This window comes from Culex quinquefasciatus, chromosome 1 (assembly GCF_015732765.1).
Source record: "Culex quinquefasciatus strain JHB chromosome 1, VPISU_Cqui_1.0_pri_paternal, whole genome shotgun sequence".
Classification (NCBI taxonomy): domain Eukaryota; kingdom Metazoa; phylum Arthropoda; class Insecta; order Diptera; family Culicidae; genus Culex; species Culex quinquefasciatus.
Window position 1 is genome coordinate 110,858,448 of NC_051861.1, and position 24,204 is coordinate 110,882,651.

General features: G+C 33.7%; 1 protein-coding gene across 1 annotated transcript in view; it reads right to left on the minus strand.

The window, feature by feature from the left end:
• Positions 1 to 17,061: 17,061 nt before the first annotated feature.
• The window catches only part of LOC6052346 (frequenin-1), a 170,415-nt gene continuing 163,272 nt past the window's right edge, over positions 17,062 to 24,204 (minus strand). The window contains exons 7-8 of the mRNA XM_038266745.1: positions 24,070 to 24,158; positions 17,062 to 18,556 (exon numbers count right to left, since the gene is read on the minus strand). Of these exons, the coding sequence (XP_038122673.1) occupies positions 18,389 to 18,556; positions 24,070 to 24,158 (257 nt within the window). The 3' untranslated portion in view covers positions 17,062 to 18,388. The remainder of the gene's footprint in view (positions 18,557 to 24,069; positions 24,159 to 24,204) is intronic.

The window sequence follows — 24,204 nt, forward strand, 5'->3', positions numbered from 1 at the left end:
TTTGTCAAAATAAAAATCTTAAATTTTTATATCAAGCCCCTTCAAGAGGCGGAGTTTGAAGGTGGTAAATTTATATTTTTGAACAAAAAGAAGACTCTTTGTACAAAAGAAAATTATATCACATGATTTCATCCCAATTTTTTTGTCTCACGAATACTCCTTTTTTGCTCCAAATTTTCCTTCCCACTAGAACCGAACTAAGAAAAAAAAACGGGTCAAAAGTTGAGTTTCAAGCAAGGGACCAAAAAAAAAAAAAAAAAGACTGAAAATAAATTACGCCAGCAGCACAAAGTAAAGATGTCACGTTCTTATCCCGCCCACACATTTTTCAACCTGGCGCTGCGAACCTCCTGGACCATCATCATCAGCAGGCTGCATCATCACCGGGGTCATCTGGGGCAGAAAGGGTGGGAATGGAAGAATTTTACCAAGGTAGTTGGAGAAAGGTGGGAATAGTTTTTTTTTTGTTAAAAACTCCCTATTTTAATTAAATGATCAACTTAGCAAGAATTAATAACTTGAAAATCAATTTTAAATTATTCCTACCTTTTCCCCTATAACAACCTTGGCCGTATGACAAGGAGGCTGTGACACCTGACCAACTGACCAACCAACGGAGTTTGGATCTCTTCGGGAATGCGATGGGAACACGTGCACCGTACTAAAGCATGACTCTCTAAGGTGGGCGAGGGGATGATTATTTGTTCACTTCCGGGCAAACATTCATTCATTCATTCATTCAGCCATTCGTTCGCTTGGTTTGTGAAAAATAGAGCATGATGACGGCTGATGGTGATGTAAGTCGTTATTTTTGTTTGATTTTACACCGGAAGTATTTCGGACTGAACTTTAAAACTGGGAATGGGGAGAGCTTCAAGAGTTGATTTAAAATTGAGTTTATTTGTTGGTAGTAGGGAAAAGCGTTAAGGCGACACAGTTTATTATGAAGTTATAAACAGTTGACAGAAACAGTAAACCAGTATACTAAAATATCATGCGTCTTCACTGAAATAATGCTGATTTAAGAGATTTGATGGAGACGCATGATACTTGATAGTTGTTCGTTCAGTACTAATTGGAATCGGTTTATATTTTTTTAATAAAACTTGCGCTAGTGTCATTCAAAACAAAGTAATTATGTAATTTTCACATTTTTGAAGCATTCTCAAATAACTGTTCCACAGTTGAAGAAGTGGAAAAGAATGTGAATACAGTGCCATCCCATTTTTAACATTTAATTTCTGCTTGCCAAACAGCAACTTTAATAATTTAACTTTTCATTGTTGTGTAATGTTTTAGATTAGTTCCAATCAACAATTTAGAAGCAAAATGAAGTAAGTCGCATTCATCAGTCATTTTTGACGAGCGGAAATGTGTCAAAAAGTCGTGTTGTTAAAAACGGGGTGGCGTTATAATTTCTAACATTTTAACCTATTTTCAACCACCAATAGTCTATTTTAGTTCCAAAAACTGGTAAAGTCGATTTAAAACTGTTTAAAATACAGTGTATAACGCCTACTTATGTATTTCAAATCGAGTAAATCAAGGAGTGAAGACTTAAAAACCATTTATCGAATTTCGAATTTCGGAACCACAGATCTGTTGAAGACTTTTAAGAAAAAAATGTTCATAATTTGATTGATATTTTGCCTCATTTTGTGATACATTTTGATCAGAAATTTCAAAAATTAGACTTGAAATGTGGCTTTTAATTTTTTTTCTCAGCCTACAATTGGGTCCTAAAATGAAGCTTAGATTGCTGATATTATTGTTTACAGCGATAAAGCTTATTTTTCTAAGTACAATGACCCTTTGTACGTCCACAAAGAGTTTGAAATTGATTTTTAAATCAATTTTGAAAAATTTACCTCGCGGTCCTTTTTGACAGAAAAGCTCCTACTTGACAGCTCGTTCCAAGGGGACCATAGTTGATCCATCGAAAAAATGTTGTCTTGTCAAAAAAATGTTTTTATGAAAATGAAAAAAAGTGATCAGAAATGGTTTTTAATCGTGTTTTTTACCGTTGTACATAAAAATGGACATAGGGCTTTAGTACCCAATTTTCTTCAAAATGAGTTTAGGATCTTCTGGAATCTCTTAAAAATTTCTAAATCTTTCAATCAACAATTTGATGGTTAATTTGAATGCTAGGAAATTCACCACGGCAAATTTGAATTCACCACAGCTCGTTTATACGTGTTTGACAGTTTTAAAATGGAGGATTTTGAAAAATTAGGGTGGTGCCAAAAAAGAGGGGCTGGTCATATTTGGATGAAAATTTGAATTCTTGCTTGTTTTTATGCCATCAACAGCCCCTCGGAATTTCAGCTTGATCAGAAAAAGTTGATTCCATGTACTGATACGGTTGAGGTTAAATGGCCCACATTCATCCAACTAAAGTAAAATTATATCGAACAATTGAGTACTTAAGCTCAATTTTTATGTACAACGGTAAAAAACACAATTAAAAACAATTTCTGATCACTTTTTTCATTTTAATGCAAAAAAAATTGACAAGACAACCTTTTTTCGATGGATCAACTATGGTCCCCTTGGAACGAGCTGTCAAGTAGGACCTTTTCTGACAAGAAGGACCGCGAGTTTATTTTTTCAAAAATGATTTAAAAATCCATTTTAAACTCTTTGTGGTCGTACAAAGGGTCATTGTACTCAGAAAAATAAGTTTTATCGCTGTAAACAATAATATCAGCAATCTAAGCTTCATTTCAGGACCCAATTGGGTCCTAAAATTAATCTTAAATTTGTGATACTATTGTTTACAACTATTAAGCTATTTATTCTGAGTACAATGACCCTTTGAACGACCGCAAAGGATTTACAATGTATTTTTAATTCAATTTAAAAAAATTAACTTCACGGCCCTTCTTGACAGAAAAGGTCTTACTTGACAGCTCGTTCCAAGGGGACCATAGTTGATCCATCGAAAAAAATGTTGTCTTGTCATTTTTTGCATTTAAATGAAAAAAAAGATCAGAAATGGTTTCTAATCGTGTTTTTTACCGTTGTACATAAAAATTGGCATATGGCTTAAGTATTGCAACTTTTCAAAGAAAAAAAAAAACAATGCATTTCGCTGAATGATGAAAAGTAAAATTAAGAACGGTCGTACAAGGTATGATTTGCAACTTGAATTGTGAAGCACTAAGCGTTTCCACAATTTAGGTGAACAGTTGAACAATTTAATGGAGACACATGGTGTTTCAAAATGGTACTGCAGCATTAAATTACCACATGACGGTGGAAATTTCCTTGTCCCGAAACATATTTTGGACCCTTCTTTAAACATTTTGATTTAAAATCTATTGAATCATTGCAAAATTATATTATATACAGTCAAAATAAATATAGAAATACATTACTAAGAGTTTCTTGAATAATTTATCCCGGGCAGACGGTAATAACAAAATTCATGCCATTTCAATAACAATTATTGTTAAAATAACAGAAAGCGATATGGCATCTTCATGAAAAATAATGTTTTTGCATAAGAATTTAATAACAGTTTATGTTATCATAACAAAATTTGTTATTGGTCTGGTATTGGTTGAAAGCCAAAACAACTTTGGAATAACATTTTTTGTTATGGAAGAATACCTCCAACTGTTATTGGGATGATCGGATTAGTTGTTAAAATAACAAAAAATAATAACAAAGATTTGTTCGAAGAATAACTTAAAATGTTATTAGTATGTTATTACAATAACAATCCAATAACAAAAAATCATAACGACGAATAACAAATCTTGTTATAAATAACATAAAATGTTATTGGCCTAGTATTTTCAAATATCAAAAAATGTTATTCTAAAGTTATTTCCGTCTGCTCGGGATTCAATATAAAGTTAACCAAAAAAATGCAAAAATAATCCACCTATTAATCTCAAATGAATGATAACAAATCAACCCCATTGTTTGATGCTTTCTGAGCACTTGGTTTTGTTCTTTTGACAGTTGTCATTTGTTTCCATTAGTGAGTTGGGATTCGCAAATTCGAATGCAGTTACTTTCAAATCAGCAAAATCACTCTGTGCATTTTTATAAAACCGTATTGTCAAACCGATTTCTATAGATCGTAGTAGATTTTCTTGAAATAATTCGATCTGTCAAAAATCCATCAAAGCATTGATTACACAAAAAACTGTGGTAGAAAAGTGTCCACTGCGATTTACCGCGATCAATTTTTGACTGTTCGACGCCAACGAATTATTTCAAGAAGATCTACCGCGGTGGATCAAAATCTGTTTAACAATATTAATTTCATATAACAGAAAATTCACTTTTTTCCCTTTCAAGATGATTTTCAATCACTCCTGAAAGTTTCATGAAGATATTTTGAGACTGAACTGAGTAAGAGACGATTTGAGTTCACAACTTTGCCATGCGCAAAGCGAACTGTCAAACTTTGTGAACGTTTTTCTCTAAACACCGAGTTGATTTACGGGTGCCACGATGTCTCGAGATGGGATGGACCAAATTGGCTGAAATTTGGGGTGAAGACTCCCAAGACGTATCCCGTGTGCACGACGAAGCCCGATTTTAAGATTACGATTTAAAAAAAAAAATACCAAAAATCAAAAACTGACGATTTTTTACATGAAAAACATATTTTTTAAAATTAATCAAGTTTTTGAAAATCGGCCTTCGTCATGCACACAGGACCGGTTTAACGAGTCTTCACCAAAATTTTGAGCCGATTTGGTCAAGGCAGTGTTGAGATATCGTTGCACCCGTTTTTTTAAACTGCTACCTTAAAATAGCTATAGCTCGGCAATCATACAATCAAATGTCCTCAAATTTGTTTTGTTAATAGATGAAAATGTATATTTTAATGCCCTGCAAAAAGATTAAAAACAAGTTTAAAAGTGTACCTATACCAACCTCTGACATTTTCAACGATTTACATGTATGTAACTTAAAGGTTGTTTTCGGAAAAGCAAAAAATGCTGCCAAGGATTTTGCCCTTTGAAAATTAATTTTGTAATTTTGATAAAATGTGATATTAGAAATTGAAAGTTTATGGTACTATTTATGTTTCTATTTCTTTATTCAAATTTGAGTTCAATGACTTCAAATTAGTTAAATTTGAGTGGTTGATTGCCTGTTTCATTAAAAAATACATATTTTCAATAGTTTAGTGCCACCATGTTGGCCGCCATCTTGCATTATGCTTTTGACTTTAATGTTGCATTTTTGGATAGCAATAATTGAGATCAATAGGCACCTCTGAAAAATACAACAAAAAATTGATTCGTTTTTTTTTGCGAGGACTTCGAATAATCGAGTCTAGACTGTTTAAGATTTTGTTAGTTTTATATGGAGATTTGTATGGACAAATAAATGTCACAAAGTACCTAGCTTCTTAATTCACAGCTCTTCCTAAAATTCAAATATATAACCTAAAAAGAAAATTGCTGAATGGTGACTTGCACCCTAACCAGTGAATTACCAAGCATCTCCTCCGTTTAGTTAAACAGTTATTTGATTTTATGGGGACGCATGGTACTTCTATGTTTTAATGCTTACAGCAAACATTCAAATTTTTATCATGTATTTTTTTTTACTTTTCAGCTATGGTTTTCAATAACCTTCCACGACCTCGAATCTAATCAAAGCAGTCCAGCTGAAACTGACAGTAATTATCCGTTCTAACCTACCCGATCAAACACTACTTCGAATTTCCACCCCCCGTCGCTACGTCACACTGACAGTTGGTGTACGCAAGCCGTCGCCGCCACCAAGGCCTACCCCGATGAAGGAAAAAGAAATTATTAATGAGCGAGCCCGTCGTCGCCGTCGTTACTTACTGCGTTACTCAGCGCTGAAAAAGCCTCGACCAAGAACAAAAACGGGGAAATTCATTGAGCGAAAAAATCTAGTTCAAGGTCGCATTTCTTTTTTGCTCTGCTTTGGTTGCGAAAGGCCATAGACAAATGGACGTAAAATTTCTCAAGTTTTTTTGTTTGACAGTTCCAAAACACTGAAACAAATTGAAACGTCATTTTTACGTCAGTTTGTCTACGATTTGAAAACTTCTACTGAAATGAATTTTTTGCTAGAAAGGCAAAAACGAAAAACGCAAAAAAGAGTCAAGCAGTTGCAAGAAAGTTTTAAACAAAAGAGCAAGCGAAACAAGCAGCGGGCAGATTTTCAAAATGTTTGCTTATATTTTTTGTTTTGTTTTGTTAATCTTCGTTAGGCCTCAATAAAAGCAGTTACTTATACTTGTGTGTGTGATGTGTCGTTTCGTGTTGTGTGAGTGTGTCAATTTGTGTATTTGTGTGTTTGTGTTAATGTTAATTCTCTTTCGCTAAAATCTAGAAACAGTGAAAGTTGATTTTTTTTTGTTGGAGGAATATGATTGTAACTATGCAGTAATAATAAGATTTTTTCTGTTAGTAGTAAATAACAAGCGGACCAATGAGTGTGTGTGAAAAATGCTTTTTTAAGCAAGCATTTTTTATTTTAATGTTTTGCGCAAATTTGCAGCAATAATGACCAATATCGAGTGGTAGTAATAACTTTTTTTTATTTGTTTACTTTTTTCTGTAGATTCTTTTTTATTTAATCATGTAACTTGTCACTTGCGTTTGTTTTGCTTTGTTTTCAAATATTTCTTCACTTCATTGTATCACGTTAGCTACTTCAATATATATACTTTTTTTTGGGATTTTTGTTTTGTTTTGTTTAGGGTTGCGTTTTTACTTCACTTTTGTGGATTTTTTTCTTCTTTAAAGAGCTGATGAGAATTTCGAGAGAATTGTTTCGATTGGTTTTGTAATTTTACACACACATAGAGATTTTTTGCTTTGTTTTGTTTTGGTTGAGAACAATTCTGATGTTTAATTAATGTTTTTTTGTTTGCTTCAATAGGGTTCATTATGTTTGTTTTCTTATGCTTTCCTTGCGTAAAAATCAAAGTAGTCTAAATCTGACGACAACAACTTTGTTTTTTTCATGGCCTGCTGAGGGGCGGTGGTTGAAATTGAGCTTTTCTTCTTCTTTTAACTTGTTTTTTCTTCTGCTGGATGGCTGTGGTAAAATGGCGTCGAGGGGTTCGTAAAATTTTCAAGTGCAAAAAAAGCGAAATTTCCGCCGAATAAAAAAACGAAACCGGAAAGGAGTTTTTAATGGGTTTAACTAATGGGTACCCCCTCCTCCCCTCAAGAAAGGTGGCAACGAGGGTGGAAATAATGAAAGAAACTTGTATGAAAAAGGGGAGGGTTAAGGGGAGGGAGTCAACGTGACGGTGCATAATTGCATTTCCCTGTACTTGCTGGGAAGTTGAGCAATTGATTGTGAGTGTAAGTGTACGTGCGGTGAAAGTTCATTAAAAAGGGGGTGCACTTTTATGTTTTATTTATTTTGAGAAGGTGAGCTGAAGTTGCTCTTTTAGAAAAAGTTCAAGGTAGAAAAAATGAGGGAGCAACAAGTTCAAGGACGATTTTTTTGTTGGAATATGTTGGGTTTAATTTTCAATGGAACTCAAACTGAACATTTTTTTTTAATAATAAAAGGTGAAAAGTATAGAATAAACATTGAAAAATGAGGAAATTAACAGGGAGATTCCTCACACTGTTCTTCTTTCTTCGCTCAATTTCGTACTAGAACAGAAATTTTAATTGAAAATTTTGTGTATTTTGTTTTCAGTCAATATTCTAAAAAGGTGCTAAAATTTCGATGTTTCACATTAATTATCAAAGGTTTGCATAATGCTCAAATTTTAATTTTTTTAATGTTCAAATTTTCGTGACGCAGCATTTGGTTCAAAATTGCACTACATTAGAGGTTTAGGAGTAAAATACTAAAAATTTCATTACAATTGAGATTGTGTTAACATTTCACAGAATTTCGTATTTTTTAGAAAATACCCAAATTTTCATAATTTAATTTAAATTCGAACAAAATTCCATTTTTTTAGAAAATGCCTAAATTTTTAAAATGTTATCGTACCGTAAACTGGGGTCAATCGGGACACATGGGGCGAATTGGGACAGCAGTTTTAACCATGTTGGAGCACAATATTTTGATTTTTCTGGTTGGTTTCGGTTAGAACAGAATCAGGCCAACAAAATGTGTACATCCATTTCCAAATTTATAAGCTTCAAGTGCTCTAAAAAGGGCTGTCCCTATTCAGACTGTAGTCCCGATTCACCCCAGATTACGGTATAAAATTTGTACAACATTATAGTTTTAAAAGTAAAATTAAAAAAAATCTAATATTTTTTTTCAAAACACTTAAAAATTTGTAATTTAAAATATGGGTACTAAACGATGCAAAATTTAAATACAAACTTCACTGAAATAGAGTTTTCAGTGTAAATATTAATATTTCTCATAATTCCCAATTTTTTTCAAAACTATTCAATTTATTATAATTTGAAATATGAGTGTCAAACGTTGCTAAATTTGGTTAAAAATTGCACTTCATTCGAGTTTTTAGAGTAAATTACTAAAATTTTCATTTATTTCACTTTTTTCTCTAAAATACTTATTTTTTTTATTGTTTGAAATATGTGTATCAAACGATGCAAAATTTGATTATAAATTGCACTACATTAGATTTCTCAGAGTGAAATTCAATTTTTTTTATAAAATTCTGTATTTTTAGAAAAATTCTTAGATTTTAGTAATTTGGAATAGGGCTATCAAACGATGCAAAATTTGGTTAATAATTGCCCTTCAATGGATTTTTAAGAGTAAAATACAAAAAAAAAAAAAACTCAAAATTGCGTATTTTTATGAAAATACACAAATTTTAATTATTTGAAATCTTGATATCAAACGAAATACTACATTAGATTTTTAAGAGTAAAATATTAAAATTTTCATAAAATTCTATATTAAAAAAATAATTTTAATTTTTTATTTTAAGGATTTGAAATAGGGATATCAAATGATGCAAAATTTGGTTAAAAAATTTAAGAATAAAGTACATAAAATTTCGCTAAAAATCTGTTTTTTAAATACTCAAATTTTAATTATTTAAAATCGTGGTATCAAACGATGCATAATTTGGTTGAAAATTGCACTACATTAGAGTTTTGAGAATAATATACTAAAATATTCACAGAATTCAGCGTTTCTTTAAAATACTAAATTTTTCATAATTTCTTTAATTGAAAGTTGCACTACAATAGCGTTTTAAGAGTAAAATACGTTACATTTTTCTTTTTTACAAAAATCTACATTTTTTGAAAATCTTAAAAATTTTAATGCGATGCAAAATTCGAATAAAAAGCTATCACTGCAATCAGTGTTAAATATTAAAATTTCACAGAATGCCGTATTTTTTCTCAAAAATACTAAAAATGTTGTACGAATGTTCACTAGATTAGAAATTTTCATTGAAAATTCTAAAATTTTGTAAATGTTTCACTAGTTAACAATTTTTCAGTTAATATTTAAAAATGTTTACAAATTTCGATTATTTTTGGCAAAAATTTCACATCATCTAAATTTTTTAAAAGCTCAAATTTTAATTTTAATTACGTTCAAATTTTCGTAATGCAACATTTGGTTCGAAATTGCACTTGATTAGGGGTTTTTGAACAAAACATTAAAAAAATCACTACAACAGAGTTTGTAATACTAAAATCTCACAGAATTCGGTATATAAAAAATACCCAAATTTTTACAATTTAAAATAAATATGAACAGAATTCTGCATTTTTTGAAAAAAAAATTATATAAAGTCATTGTTTACATTTTCAACTACATTAGAGTTGCAAGAGAAAAATAAATAAAAATAACTTTTTTTTTTAAACACTAGAACAATTGTGATTTAAAATATTTGAATAAAAACTTGCAATAGAGTTTTCAGTATAAAATATTAATATTTGTCAGAATTTCTCGATTTCTCTCGAATTTTTCTCGAAAATACTCAAAATTTTATTATAGAAAATATGGGTACAAGAAAAATGCAAAATTTGGTTAACTTCATCCGAGTTTCTAGAATAAAGTACCAACAATTTTCACAAAATTCCGTACTTTCTTTTAAATACTTAAATAACATTATTTAAAATACGGGTACGTATCAAACGATTCAACACATAAGAGTTTTTAGAGAAAAATAGTAAATTGTCATAAAATTCTGAATTTTGATGAAAATCATCAAATTTTATTCATTTGAAATCATGATATCAAACTCAAAATCTAGAGCAGAAAATATAAAAAAAGGCAAAAAATATAAAAAGTGTAAAAACATGAAACTTGCAAATTCAAATTTTAAAAATAAAACAAGAAAAATATAAAACAAGAGAAGTAAAGTTTTTCCTAGAACAAAAGATTCTCAACTAGTGATCGCGGAAAAATATTTTTTTTTCGAAAAATAAATTTGGGCAGTAGAGGGTTGAATAAAAATTCAAAAATCACTTTGCACCAGATGGCTCTGTAAACGAGCCCACCGCACAGGCAAGGTTGTTAACGATAAAATTATCGAAGTTCGATAACGATAACGATAGTTCTATTGTTATCGTCGAGACGATAAAGATAATCTATCGTTATCGTTATTCCGATAATTCTATCGGCGATAATTTTATCGATGATAACAGATTATTTCTAAAATTTACTAAAACCAACCAAATTATGTTGAATTTCAAGTTTCCTCTTAGTAAATATTTTTTTGATTATTTGGTAAATTTCAAAGTAAAAAAACGAAAAAAAAATCACAAAATACCGTATTTTTTGAAAGTACTCAAATTTTTATAATTTGTAATATGGGTATCAAACGATTCAAAATTTTGCATCTATTTCAACTGTTTTAGAGTTTTTTGATTGAAATACTCAAATTTTCACAAAATACCGTATTTTCTCGAAAATACTCAAGTTTTTATAATTCGCAATGTGGGCGTCAAACGATTAGAAACTTATAATGTATTTTAACTGTTTCAGAGATTTTTTTTTATTGAAATACTAAAATTTTCACAAAATACCGTATTTTCTCGAAAATACTAAAATTTTTAGAATTCGCAATATGAGCTGAGCTGAGCTGTGGTAAATTCAGTACGGCCGTGGCGAGTTTCTGATTGTTTAATTTGGCCGTTAATATGTTGGTTGATGAATTTCGAATAAGTTTCACGTCTTTTTGTCTGTGGAATTGTTTTCTAACCTTGGAAATATTGCGTAATATTAAAAAATAATTGAAATTATTACGTCATCCAGAAAATATGACGTGATTCGGAAGAGACGACAAGTTTTGATTCTCCTCTTTTTTGAGAGGACAAGGGAAATTCTCCACGGTATCGCTAAGTATGTTTTGAGGTTTTGTGAAATATTATTTTCGCCCCGTCAATTCCTATTTAAATGTTTCCTGTTTTTGAGCCGCAGTGTTCGCCACACTGTCCAAACTCTTCAGCGGTGGAGGACATAGCGCCACCAGAGTGGGAGCCAAATTGATTGAAAAATATTTATTGCCGCGGCATTACACTTTCCGCCAGCAGTTTTTACTCCTATTCCCGCGAGGGGAAAAGAAGCGCAAAGAAGTTAAACCCCTTTTCTTACAAAAGCGAGCAAAAAAAAGTGCTTGAAAAACAAACCAATTTATCTGGAGCAGAACTCTCGAAGCGTAGCTTCGCCGTTTGCGCCATCGATAAATGAATAAAATTCCTTACCCGGAGTTGCAGTCAGCTTGCTTCAAGATCCATAGAACGAGGTGGAAATAAATTACGAAATTTAATACCAAATCGACTGCCTAGACGACGACTTCGTCGTCGCCGTCGCCTGCTGCGATAAACTGTGTCTCCTTTTAATCCGACGTCATCGACGCCATCACAGACAAACAGTATGGAATTTCGTTTAAATTTAATTAAAAAACAATTTTTAACGGTCAACTTGAAAATTCAGAAACTCACCACGGACCGTTTCGAATTTACCACAGCTTGCTTACTTGCGTTTGACAGTTAAATTTCAACGATTAACGTCTACTTCTCTGTGACGCCATCTTCGTTGCCACCAACTGTCAGTTTTGCGACTGTTTGGGTGCGGAAATGAAAGCCCCAGTTGACTTTGGGATTCAGTGGACGCAGCCATCTTTAACGTGATAAAAGATTCATTTTCTCGTTATCGGTTTTGTTGGTGACGGGAATTTTTAATGCACTTTTCTCGCACCCCTTTCTTTCTAGTTGGTCAAGTTGGCCATGACAGGAGGGAGGGGTAGGACGGTCGTAAAATTTGTGGGCCCTTTTAAATGTTAAAAGGGGGTAATAAAAGCGCTTCCCTTGTGGTGGCGGTGGCAACCCTGGTGTCCGGACACGCATAAGCTCACACACACACAGATTGGCCATAAAAATTTGCATTTGTAATTAACGCCCCCACGTCACCAAAACCCTTAAAAGTGGTGGGGTTGAACTATCAGGTCGTTAAATTTGCACCAGGGGTGGGACACTTAATAAATAACATTTAGAGAAAAATTCATTTAAATTGAAATCAAATTTATTGACAAAAAAAATTAAAGAAAAAAAAAACAAAAAAAATAATTTGAAGTGTCCTACCCCTTTCAAGAGGGGAAGAGGGGTAGGACACTAGAAAAATAAAAGCTCTGTCACAAAAAAATAAACTCTTTGTGGGTTTGCTTTTAATGGTAGGGGGTGCGCGTTTGTTGTTCAAAGTGTGTGCGGTCAGTTTGGTCAACCCTCCCCCTTTCCTTCTTGGGGACACTCTCTTAAATTGAAGAACCGCAAAACGGAGCAGGCCATGGGAATTTTTGTTGTGGTTTCTGTTATGGGTCCAGTTGAGGTTAGGAATGGGTTTTGGAGGGAAAGTGGCGCGTGCAACAGTTTACTTTGATGGTTATTGAGGGCACGATGAGTGGTGATGAGTCGTGAAAAAATTGGGGTCTCCCTGGGTAATTGATCTTGATAACGGGTGTTGAGTTGAGCTGACGAATCGCTTAATACTTGGAAGTTTGACAGGTGGTGACGGGGGGCTGGCAAATGGGTTGGCCATTTCACAGCTTAAAAAAATCTGAATTTTTTTTAATTTTCCAGACTCGATTATCCGAAGGCCTTAGAAAAATTTCACTTCGGGTAATCGAACCAAGAAAAAAAAAATTTTCACTGTCTTATTTTTGATTGTTGAGCTTTGGCATAACCTTTAAACTACTCTAATGGATTAAGAACTTTCAAAATCCAAGATGGCGGTCATGAAATATTGAAAAAATACATTTTTCAATTTAATACGCAACCAACCATTCAAATTTAACTAAAATGGGGTCGCAGAACTCGAATTTGATGTTAAAAGTGAGAAAACAAAAAAATACTTTTATTAAATCAAGACTAACATTTCAAAGGGGCGTAATATTTAATGTTTGGCCCATTTGAAATGTTAGTCTTGATTTGAAAATTTTGGAAATATTGTTTTTGAAAAGATCGGAAAATTTCACGAATGTTTCATATTTTTACATCGGAATATTAGTTGCTGAGATATCGACATTAGAAAATGGTGGATTGTTCGGATGAGACTTAGAAAAATGTGCGCTAATTTAAAAAAAAAAATGAATAACTGCGACTATTTAGAAAAAATGTTACCTTAAAAATGGCTATAACTTTAAAATGGTTTAATTAATCAAAATTTTACGACCAATATTTCGATTTTTTGAAAAAATCAATATTGATTCAAAAAATCATAACACGGTCAAAGATTTTTTTCCCATTCTGGAAATTTTTGAAAATTTGGCATTTGATGTCCTCTAAAACATATCAAAAAATGAAAAAAAAATAAAATAAAAAAAGTGTTTTTTGCAAATCTAGATTTAGTGACTAAAAGTGAAATTAAAAATCACAAAAAAAAAAATTACCTTGTATCATTTTTTTCAGTGTAGTCCATATCCATACCTACAAATTTGCCGAAGACATCAAATCGATTGAAAAATTCCTTCAAAAGATACAGATTTTTGAATTTTCATAAATCATTTTTGTATGGACAGCTGCCAAATTTGTATGGAAAATTATATGAACGAACTAATGACGCAAAATGGCTTCTTTGGACATACCGAAGGCATCAAAAAAGTTTCAGCCGGATTAAAAAATAAAATTAAAAAAAAGATTGATTTCGTAGAGAATTGCTCATTAAAATCATTTTACCGTAGTTTATGGGTCATACTTCAACGATCAAAAAATGAGACAATAAAAACATTTTTTTCGTGATTCGATTATCCGAAGTGAAAATTTCGAAAATTACGGAATTCTGGTAAATTTAAATGTATACTACAATTTCTATATTTTAAAACATAAATGATAAACAATTGATGAAATTTTTAAGGTATTTTTACTTCATTTGAGTTTGTTTTGTGAAAAATATTCAAATATTTACAAAAAACGTATTTTAAAAAAAATAGTGAAATTTTTGAAAATAATAAAAAAATAGTATTTACCAAAAATACGGAATTTTGTGCAATTCTCTAATTTTGTGCAAACTCTAATCTAGTGCAATTTTTAACCAAATTTTGCATCGTTTGATATCCATATTTCAAACCTTAAAAAAATGCAAGTTTTTAAAACAAACGGAATTTTATGAAAATTTTAGTATTTTACTATAAAAATTCTAACGTAGTGATATCCATATTTCATTTTTTTAAAGTATTTTCAAAATAAATTCAGAATTTTGTGCAAACCTTTGTATTTTACTCCAAAAACTCTAATGAAGTGCCATTTTGGACCAAACTTTTAAATAATGAAAAAATGAATAATTTTAGTGTTTGAAGAAAACGGAATTCTTTGAAAATTTCAGCATTTTATTCTTGAAAGGACTTTACTGCCCCTGATCGCATAAATGTCCCATATGCATTTTCATCGTTTTTGAGTTAATGATGCAGTTTGGTTCAACATCGTGTGCTCTTTCAAAAGAGCCTATAACATCCAGTACTTTGTTCTGGAAATCAGGAGGAAATCCAGTTTTTTTGTGAAAAATTAACACGTAGCCTTATGTGTGGGACAAACTTGAATTGCGTTTTTCTCAGCTTGCTGTTTTTGCATATGGGACATTTATGCGAACATGGGCAGTTTATTTAAAAAAAATTGTGAAAATTTTAGTATTTTACTCTTGAAACAAAAATGTTTTGCAACTTTTAAACAATGTCAATATGAAATTTGATTTTTTTTTCAAATATGGAATTATGGGTAGATTTATGTATTTTGCTCTTATAACTCTAATGTAGTTATGTATATGTATTCGAAAAAATACGGAATTCTGTGAAATTTTAATATACAATTTTTATATTTTGAAACATGGGTTGATAACATTTTTAAAACTATTTTTACTACATTAGAGTTTTTTGTGAAGAATACTTAAATATTTAAAAAAAAACGTACTTTTAAACAAAATTTAGTGCAGAATACGCAAATTTAATCAAATTTAATTAAATTTGCCTGCCACGAACACTCAAAGCGTGTTCTAGCGTGTTGCTCGTATTGACTCAGAGCAAGGGTGAGATGTAGGTGTAAGGGCAGTGCGTGTTCGTCGGGAACCTGGTGCATAGGATCGGTCAAGGCCCGTTCTTACACTGAAAATTGCGAATTGCGTATACGCGAATTGCGTATACGCAAAATTGTAAAAATACCAAATGTTGTGAAATGTTTGAGTCTTCTGATACCCATATTGAAAATTACACAAATATGAGTATTTTCCAAAAATTAGGCATTTTGAGAAAATTTAAGGTATTTTACTCTTAAAACTGAATGAAGTACAATTTGAAATCAAAATTTGCATCGTTTGATACCCATTTTTCAAATTATAAAAATCTTAATATTTTTGGAAAAAAATACGGAATATTGTGAAATTTTAATTTTTAACTTTGAAAGCATGCATGAAAAAATATTAAAAATTAAAAATATACTGATTTCAAACGCAAAACGAAAACCAAAATTTGAAATAACCTTAAATCCATCGATACTTGAAAAAGAATTTCAAATAATTGCTTTTCCCCTAAACCACTCTCACCTTCCTCCACCGGTAATGGAAAATAAAATCGAAAAATTCCTTCCCATTGACCACAAGGACCGTGATTTAGTGTTTTGCTGCTGCTCCTCTTTAACAAAGCGGACAAACCAAGTCCCGATTTTTTTTTTCTGCCTCCGTTGACCAAAAGAAGAGCAAGAAGTGAAAGAAAATCTTGATAAGAGGGGAAAAAATAGATTGAATGTTTGCGGCATACTTTTCTTTCCATTCTTTAGTCTGTTTTTTTCCAAGTTTGCCCAAGAGTTATCTATTATATCGTTGATAGTTTGATTTACTCCCCGCGCGGCTCTTCTGCCGGGTCCTGATCAAGAGATGCCATTTGTGTGTGTTTGTGGCAAAAAAGCAGTAGGCCACGATGACAATGAGGTTGAAATTTGAGTGGAAATTGAAAAAAAGTCGGCGGAAATTTCGCTTGCAGTTGGAGGTTTGTTTGAGCGCGCGCTGTCAAAGTGACAGCTGTGTCAGGGTGACGTTTACGCTTTTGTTTACCTTCTCTCCAGACAAGACGGAATCTGAGCTTCTGTTTTTGTTTGTTGTTTTGACTAAATGTTATGTTATTTTCCTCTGTCTATTTCTTCCAGTGTATAAAAATAACCATTTGTGTTTTGCTTTTCAAATTTCCACCACGTGACAGCGCAACAATAACTTTTACTAAACTATGTTTTTTTCGTACTTTTTACTGTTCAATTTCTCTGATGGGTTGGATTACCATGATTGCAGTGTGTCATAACCTTACTTACCGCCTTTCTGCCACTTTTTTTCGTTTAATTAATTTGTTTAATGTTCACTAAACACTGACTTTTTTAAACGTTCTGTTTTTGTTTTGTTTTTTTTTTTTTGGTGTTCGCTTGATACATTCGCCCCTTTCACGCGCTCACAGCTTGCTTGATTTACACGCTAAAACGTCAAACGTTGCTTTTGTTTATGCTATTTGTTATGTTGTTTTCATTATTGCTTCAAGTCGCGCTCAACTGTCACTGTCGGCCGCCTGCTGTGATCGCGCGCGTTTCGTTTGTTTTGATTTTCAGTTTTTTTTTTCGTCTGCCCTTCGCGTTCCCACTTTTTTTTATTAGAACAAGATTTTTTTCATTGTTTAGTAATGTTTTGCTTTAATTTTTTTTTCAATAACAACAATAGAATTAGCGTTAATATCAATATTGTTTGTTGCTCTGCGAGGCACCCGCTTGCGGGTGCGCAGTTCTTGTTAAAATTTGATAACAAATTGCTATTTTTACATGCTGTGCTGTCACTTTGTTTACCTTTTTTTTTGCGCTGCGCTTTCGTCGACGAAATATAAACACTAGTTTTATCTCCTTACTTTGACTTGTTTTTGGCATTTTTTCAAATTTACACACTTACGAATAAACTGGTTTTTGAGTACGAATGCGAATGTTTAAATCTTTTGTTTACCTTTTTGCCGATGTTTTGTTTTGTTTTTTTCCTGGTGGTGGTGGTGTGACTGATCGTTTCCTCTCGTTCCGAGTTGTAAATAGTGTTTGCTTTGTTTCTCTGTAAACGGTAAAGATTAGAGTTTGTTGTTTTTTCCAAGGTGAGAATTTCTTTCAGTGTGTAATTTGACAGTTGCGGATCAAGGTGTGATGGTTGTGGTAGGTGTACGTCATTCCAGCTCGGCGATGTCGTCTTGCTTGGGCAAAACAAGTTGCAAAATCGGTTCTTTTGCTCTTTTTAAAAACATTTTTTTATCTGAGATTTGCGTAAACTTGCATGTGTGTGTTTGTGTGTGTTAGCTTGCTATGTTTGAGTTACAATTGGGGTTTACCTTAAGTATTTGAATATTTTGTTTACTTTATTAGAAGAAGCTGTCGTTCAGTGTGTGTGTTTGTTTTGTTGTTAAATAGATGTATTACTTTAAGTTGATAAATGCTATTCGATTGTTTAGTTCTTTCCGCGCTCCACTTCGCCTCCCATGTTTCCCCTCAAACTTTGTTTTTGTGTGTGTATTTGTGTTCGCATTAAGTCACTTTCACCTTAACTATATAGAAACAGTCAAAAATTGAGGTTAATTTCTCCCGTTTAGCTTAAACCAACAAAACACGATTGTTAAAAAAAGATCACGCGCTCCGATTGTTTTCAGTTTTGTTTGTTTGTTGTTGTTGCTTGTGCAGTTCAATGTTTGTTTGTGCAAAAAGGTGTGTGTCAAAACGTAGCCGTCAAAGCGATTGTCGCATTAAAAAACGTAACGTCGTTGGCGAATCGTCCCTTTTCGAACCGATAACGGAAAAACCGGCAAAAAACAAAGCATGCGTCGACGCCATCTTCGTTCGTTCGAGCTGTCAAAAAAGCGCCCCCTCATCTAGTAGGCGTTGCCCGGGGTCCGCCGGATCTCGATGTTGTGCTGTTCGTCGTACTGGTACGAGCGCTGCGGGGGCGACCCGTCCCGCGGGTCTTCCTGCGGTTAATCGCCCCCTAAACTGAGCGCCTGCACGATGCGGGGGTCGGCCTTGCTGCCCTCGCGGAACTCCTCGAGCGTGAGCCGGTCGTCGTGGTTCTTGTCCATCTGGTCGAAGATCTTGTCGACGCGCTTCTGCGGCGTGTTCTCGTCCTCGGTTTGCGGCTGCTGGCCCTGGTTTTTTGAGGGAGGAGAAGAAAAGACGATTAAATGTCATGGAGGTGGCGTGGCGATTTGTTTCAGTGTTGCACTGAATGCGGACGTCAGATTGACAGCTGTCAGTGCAACACATTTCGACAATAATTGACAACAATTCGAATTGAATTCCGTTTCAGAATTCGAATTGGGTTGACTAGGAAAGAGTGAAGTTAAGTTTACAGAAGCAACGTTACTATTTGTTTCCGTTCATATTTTGACGTTTGGACCACATTTTTATTAATGTTTTTTTTTTTTTTTTAAACAAAGTTGGAGATCCGGGTCGGGTTCCAAATTAAATTCGGAGCCGCTGAATCAGAGCCGGAACTGGAAAACACCGAATCCGAATCGCTTGTTATTATTATTTTGGCGATTTCTTTGAGGGTTTCGCTGATTTTAGACGTCAACTTTGACAGCTGTCAGTTCGACAATGCTTTTCAATGCAGATTCAGGGCAGTTGAGTCAAAAATGAAGCTGGAGTTGGGGGAATCGGATCTTTTTCGAGAGCTGGAGTCGGAGCAAGAAAGCCTTATAGCTCAAAAATGCTAAATTTTCAACAGGCTTATAAAGTTTAAGAAAGGAACGCGACGATTTGTTTCAGTACCTTTTTGACGTTTAATTGTCTACACGGTTATTTATTTAACAATACTTATTTCAAAAATATTCCTTTCGAATTCTCCATATCGAACCTAGACAAAAATGAGTTTTGGGTAAGCTGCGCACAAGCTTGATTTTTTTTTAAATCTGGATTTTAGATGAATTTGGCACAACATTCAATCAAAACTAAGGGAAAAGAAAAGTTGACAACCTCATGTCTGAAATGGTGCGACTTCCCAGTCACAACATTCATCCAAAACTAAGGATAAAGGAACTTAAGTCTGAAATGTAGCAAATCTGGGTAAAATTAATTCTGAACTGATGTGTTTACGATGAACGTGTACAGTAGAGTGTAACAAAAATGACTTTTTGGCGGGCATTCAAGGGTTTGTTCCGGTGGACATACTAATCCCAAATTCAAAATATGAGCTTGATTGGACGTAACAGGAATTTTAAATGTCGGGGCCGATTTTTTGAAAAAAAAGCCAAACTTTGAAGGTCTGTACCGAGCTCCAAGGTGCTCCAAATTTCAATGTTATATATACCAAAAGATGCGCAAGGATCTGGTCTACACGCCAATGATGTTGAAAATAAACGCTTCAGTGGCCAAAATGCCTCAAAAACATCCTAGTGTATAGCTGACATGCTATATTGCCACTATTAAATTGCCTATCAATGTTACTCAATTTAGTTACATGCTGATTTCAAATAAGTCCAGGGTGATCAATCAAATCCCATATTCAAATTCCAGACTTTTTCCTGACTTTTCCATAAACTCTTAAAATATGCATTCCATATCCTAATAATGATTTTAAACAAAAAACTCTTAATAAAAAAAGTTAATATCAACCATCGGAAAAATCCTGACAAATTTAAAAAAATCAAACTATTTACAATTTTCGTAAAAAAGAAACTCAACAACAAACTTCTAAAAATACTTTCAAAATGATAGCACTCATTTTTTTTTATTCAGAGTAAAACATAAACAAATAATAGTCTTTGAAAAACAACCGAAAACTTAAAAATAATTATAATTTCGATGTCAATTTTTTTAAACTGGCAAACGTATAGTTTTTGATACTCCATTTCAACTGAAAATGGCAAAAAGTGAAAGGTAACTGAACATATTATTTTATTCTTATTTTTATTTAAAATCAAAGAGCGCCTAAAATATGATTTCAAGAAATTTTGAAAAATATCTAGGAAACCGCTTCAAAAAAAATTAAGTGCCCTTCTAAATTTTGTAAATATTGATATTGATTTTTTTAATCAATGCTGATGTATCCAGTTGTCAGTATTTAACTGTTTTAATTTTTTTCAATGAAACATTCAGATTGATAAGATTCCATGTTTTACAACTTACTTTATGTGAAATGTTCGAAGAGACAAATTCTTTAAACAGATTTGCAATAACTTAAATCAAAATTTCTTTAATTTACTTTTTCGGTTTTTCAATATTTTTTTCAAGTTTACAAAACGTAAAAACGATTTGATTTTTTTTCAGAACGTACAACGATTGGATTTAATACGATATTTAAGTTTTCCGAAAACTGAAAATCTAGCTCAATCTGTAGTAATTTACCCATACTCACAAAAAAGTTCAAGATAAACATTTGAAATGACTTAATGAATATTTCCACCTAAAAAAACCATTGCCAAACTCTAGTTTGAATCTTTTTTCAAATATTCAATCAATATTAAAAAAAAATACGTTTCGTTGACCATACTCGCTAAAATTTGATTCTATTTTTCTATTAGTATTTTTTTTATTAACATTGTTGTTGTTTTTAACTATTTTTTTTTTGTTTATAAATAGATTTTGTTTGATAAACAAAAATTAGTAATAATCTGTTGATTCTAGGTTGATTCATAAAAAACATGTAATGAAAATCTGTGACAACACAGCAAAAAATCCGATGGTAAAATCGCATGCAAAAGCATGCACATCACCTTCGTCAAAATAAACACTTAATATTACACACTGCATGTACAATTTTTCTACTCACAAAAAAAAGTTGCAACCGACGGGATTCAAACCCAGCACCAACAGTAAGGGCTGGCGCCTTAGCCCGCTCGGCTATCAGACCGATGAAGAATTGAAAGGATAAACGCATATATGAGCTTGACATTTCGGTCAAGTAGGTTTCCCAAACTGATGGGCTGCATATTTCAGGGTGTAATATTATATAGAATTTCATAAAATAATGCAACATTTATTTTACACCCAGGCCTTTTACACGCAGCTGGATTACTACTTTATTTGCTGTGAAATGAATTCAATATTTATCAAGATTTTCAATATCTTAAATGGCCTATTCATTCTGAAATAGATTGAAATTGTGAAAGGAACTTTAAACTTGCCTGAAGAAAAATTGAGTGAATTTAATTTGAAAATTGTACAAAATATGACAAAATTTTTAAAGAGTTAGAAAATAATTTTCAAACAAGTATGCTTGGAATTCCCGACTTTTCCCGACTTTTTGACAAAAAATCACAAATTTCATACTTTTTCACGATTTTTTGTGGATTTTCGCAAATTCCCGACTCTTTCCCGACTTGAGTGGCCACCCTGAATAAGTCGTATCGGTGTTCTTATCATTCAGCTTTCTTCAAACCGAACTTCAATAATTCTGAGTGAAACTCACCCAGAAATGACTGAAAAGAAACCACCTTTTCAAAATTTGAGTGGAAATGCACTCAACCCCCGGCGGTTGATCACTTTTTGGTTTGACACTTTTTTAGTTTGTGCCCTATTGTTGGTCAAAGTTAAACTTAAATGTTTACGAACTGTCACTTTTTACACGGCGCTCACGCCAGGGATGCCACATTTGAAAATTTTCGAGCACAGGCTCAATGCTCAAACGTATTGTTTTGCCATGTTATTCGATGATTTTTAATTAATTAAATTTCTCACGAAAAAGATAACAATGTTTTGCTTCTTTTGCCAAAAACAGATTTGTAAAATATTTGTTTGCCATCAAGTTAAACTCATTTGCGTTTTTGTGATGTGCCCGAAAATCTTCAAAATCTGGCATGCCTGGCTCACGCACACTATCTAACAAACGTTTGGTAGTGTGTGTGAACTCTGTGTAAAAGGGATGTCAAAAGTGAAAAATTTGACCATTTTCCTTACTAATTTACATACCTTACGTCTAGATAGTCGATTGACAGCTCAATTCTTCCCTTCTAATCTAATTATGATCATTTTTCATGATATTCAACCCATTTACTAGGGATGTCACTTAACTGACAGTTAGCCATAGCACGTGGGTTCGTCGCCTACTGTCCGCACAAGTCTATTTTAAACAAATGTTTTGAAATAACACACATGATAAGCATGACCATGGCCAATATGACAAAGAACTTTGCAAAAAATCGCTTAAAAATAAGTCAATTTTATTGATAATGATTCAGATGAAATCAAAAATTAATTGTATTAATTTATTCGTTCAATTAATCTTCAAGTTCCGTACCAAAAACCATAAAGTTTGATATACATATTGCTCAAACTCGCGTGGTTCGGCATTTGTCCACCCATTATAACATTCGTGAGGCAGCGGCCTCTCCGGATTGTGGCCAAGCTTGTCACAATGGCCATTATCATGACCAGTTTCAAAAATCATTACCTTTGATACCCATATTGCCCCAAATCGTATGGTTCGGTAAATACCCACCCGGGAGAAATCAACGTGCGTGTGTTTGTGTGTGTGAGCAATAAAATTCACAAGACGGACCTTTGATAAAAATCTGATGGACACTAAATCCTCCAGAGGCTATCTGTTCGTTTATATAATTGGCACGGAACGTTGCAGCTTCCATGCAACAGAAAACTGTTGCGTTGCAGTCGTCATCTCTGCTAGGGACGTAACATTCGACTACCTAGGATGTCACGTCTAGGGATGGTAACGCTGGTAACCTTTGTCAATAAAGGCCTTTGTCAATATCCTTATAAACCATTCAACATTTTTTGTTTTACAACTTTTTATTATGCACTTTTAGGACCAATTCACTTTATTAACAGTACTTAACAAAATGTCACCTACCGAATAGGTAATGACAACAAGCACCGCAAGTGTTCCCTCCATCTCGACCGCCACCGCCTCGTCCGTTCGCTCCACGACCGCATCCTCCGTTGCGTCGGTTCGACTTTTTTCAAGGCAGCGACGGAGCGTCGGCTACCGGTTTCCGCCAAGTAGTTTTTTTGCTCGGCGCAGACGACGGCTTTTCGCTGTCTTAAATTGAGACCTGTCGGAGCGGCCGGGTTGTTGCCAGGAACGGCTGGGTTGCCACCACCTGCCTGGATATCGCCATCTGCCGGAACGGCCGGGAACGTCCTGGATCTTGCTTGGAACGGCCGGGTTGCCACCACCTGCCGAGATGTCGCCATCTACTGGAACGGCCGGGTTGTCGCCAGGAACGGCCGGGTTTCCGTACCTGCCGAGTTGTCGCCACCTGCTGGAACGTCCTGGTTCTCGCTAGGAACGGCCGAGTTGCCGCCATCCTCGGCAAAAAGAGCTACCGGCACGCGATATTGCGAGTTGTGTCCACTTTATCCGCTGATAGAGCCCTATCGGCATCATTGGTGCCAATCGATCGGCCCCGTTGGAATTCGCATACGGCACCGGAAATGTGCTTCCCAATGAACGCATCAGAAGCCGTTCGTTTGAGTTCATGCCGATTAAATACAGGATCCGAAATGTGACATACACCTGGTAAACTCCATAATAAACACCAAGAAAACGTCTTGTCCCTCCATGTTTCCGCTTCTACTCGCCTACTCGATGCTGTAATCTCCGTGGCAAACAAACAGCTTTCGCCGTAGAGCTGTAAAAATAATTCCATTTCCAGATAGTAGGTCCCCCCCAAACCTCTTTCGTTCTCCAATTGATACTTACCACCATCTGATAGATGGCATCAACGATGTTGTACATTTCGTCTCTCGTTATGAAACCGTCATTGTCAACGTCGTATAATCGGAACGCCCCTGTCGAAGAGATGGGAGAAAGAAAAGAAAACAAACATTCGATAAG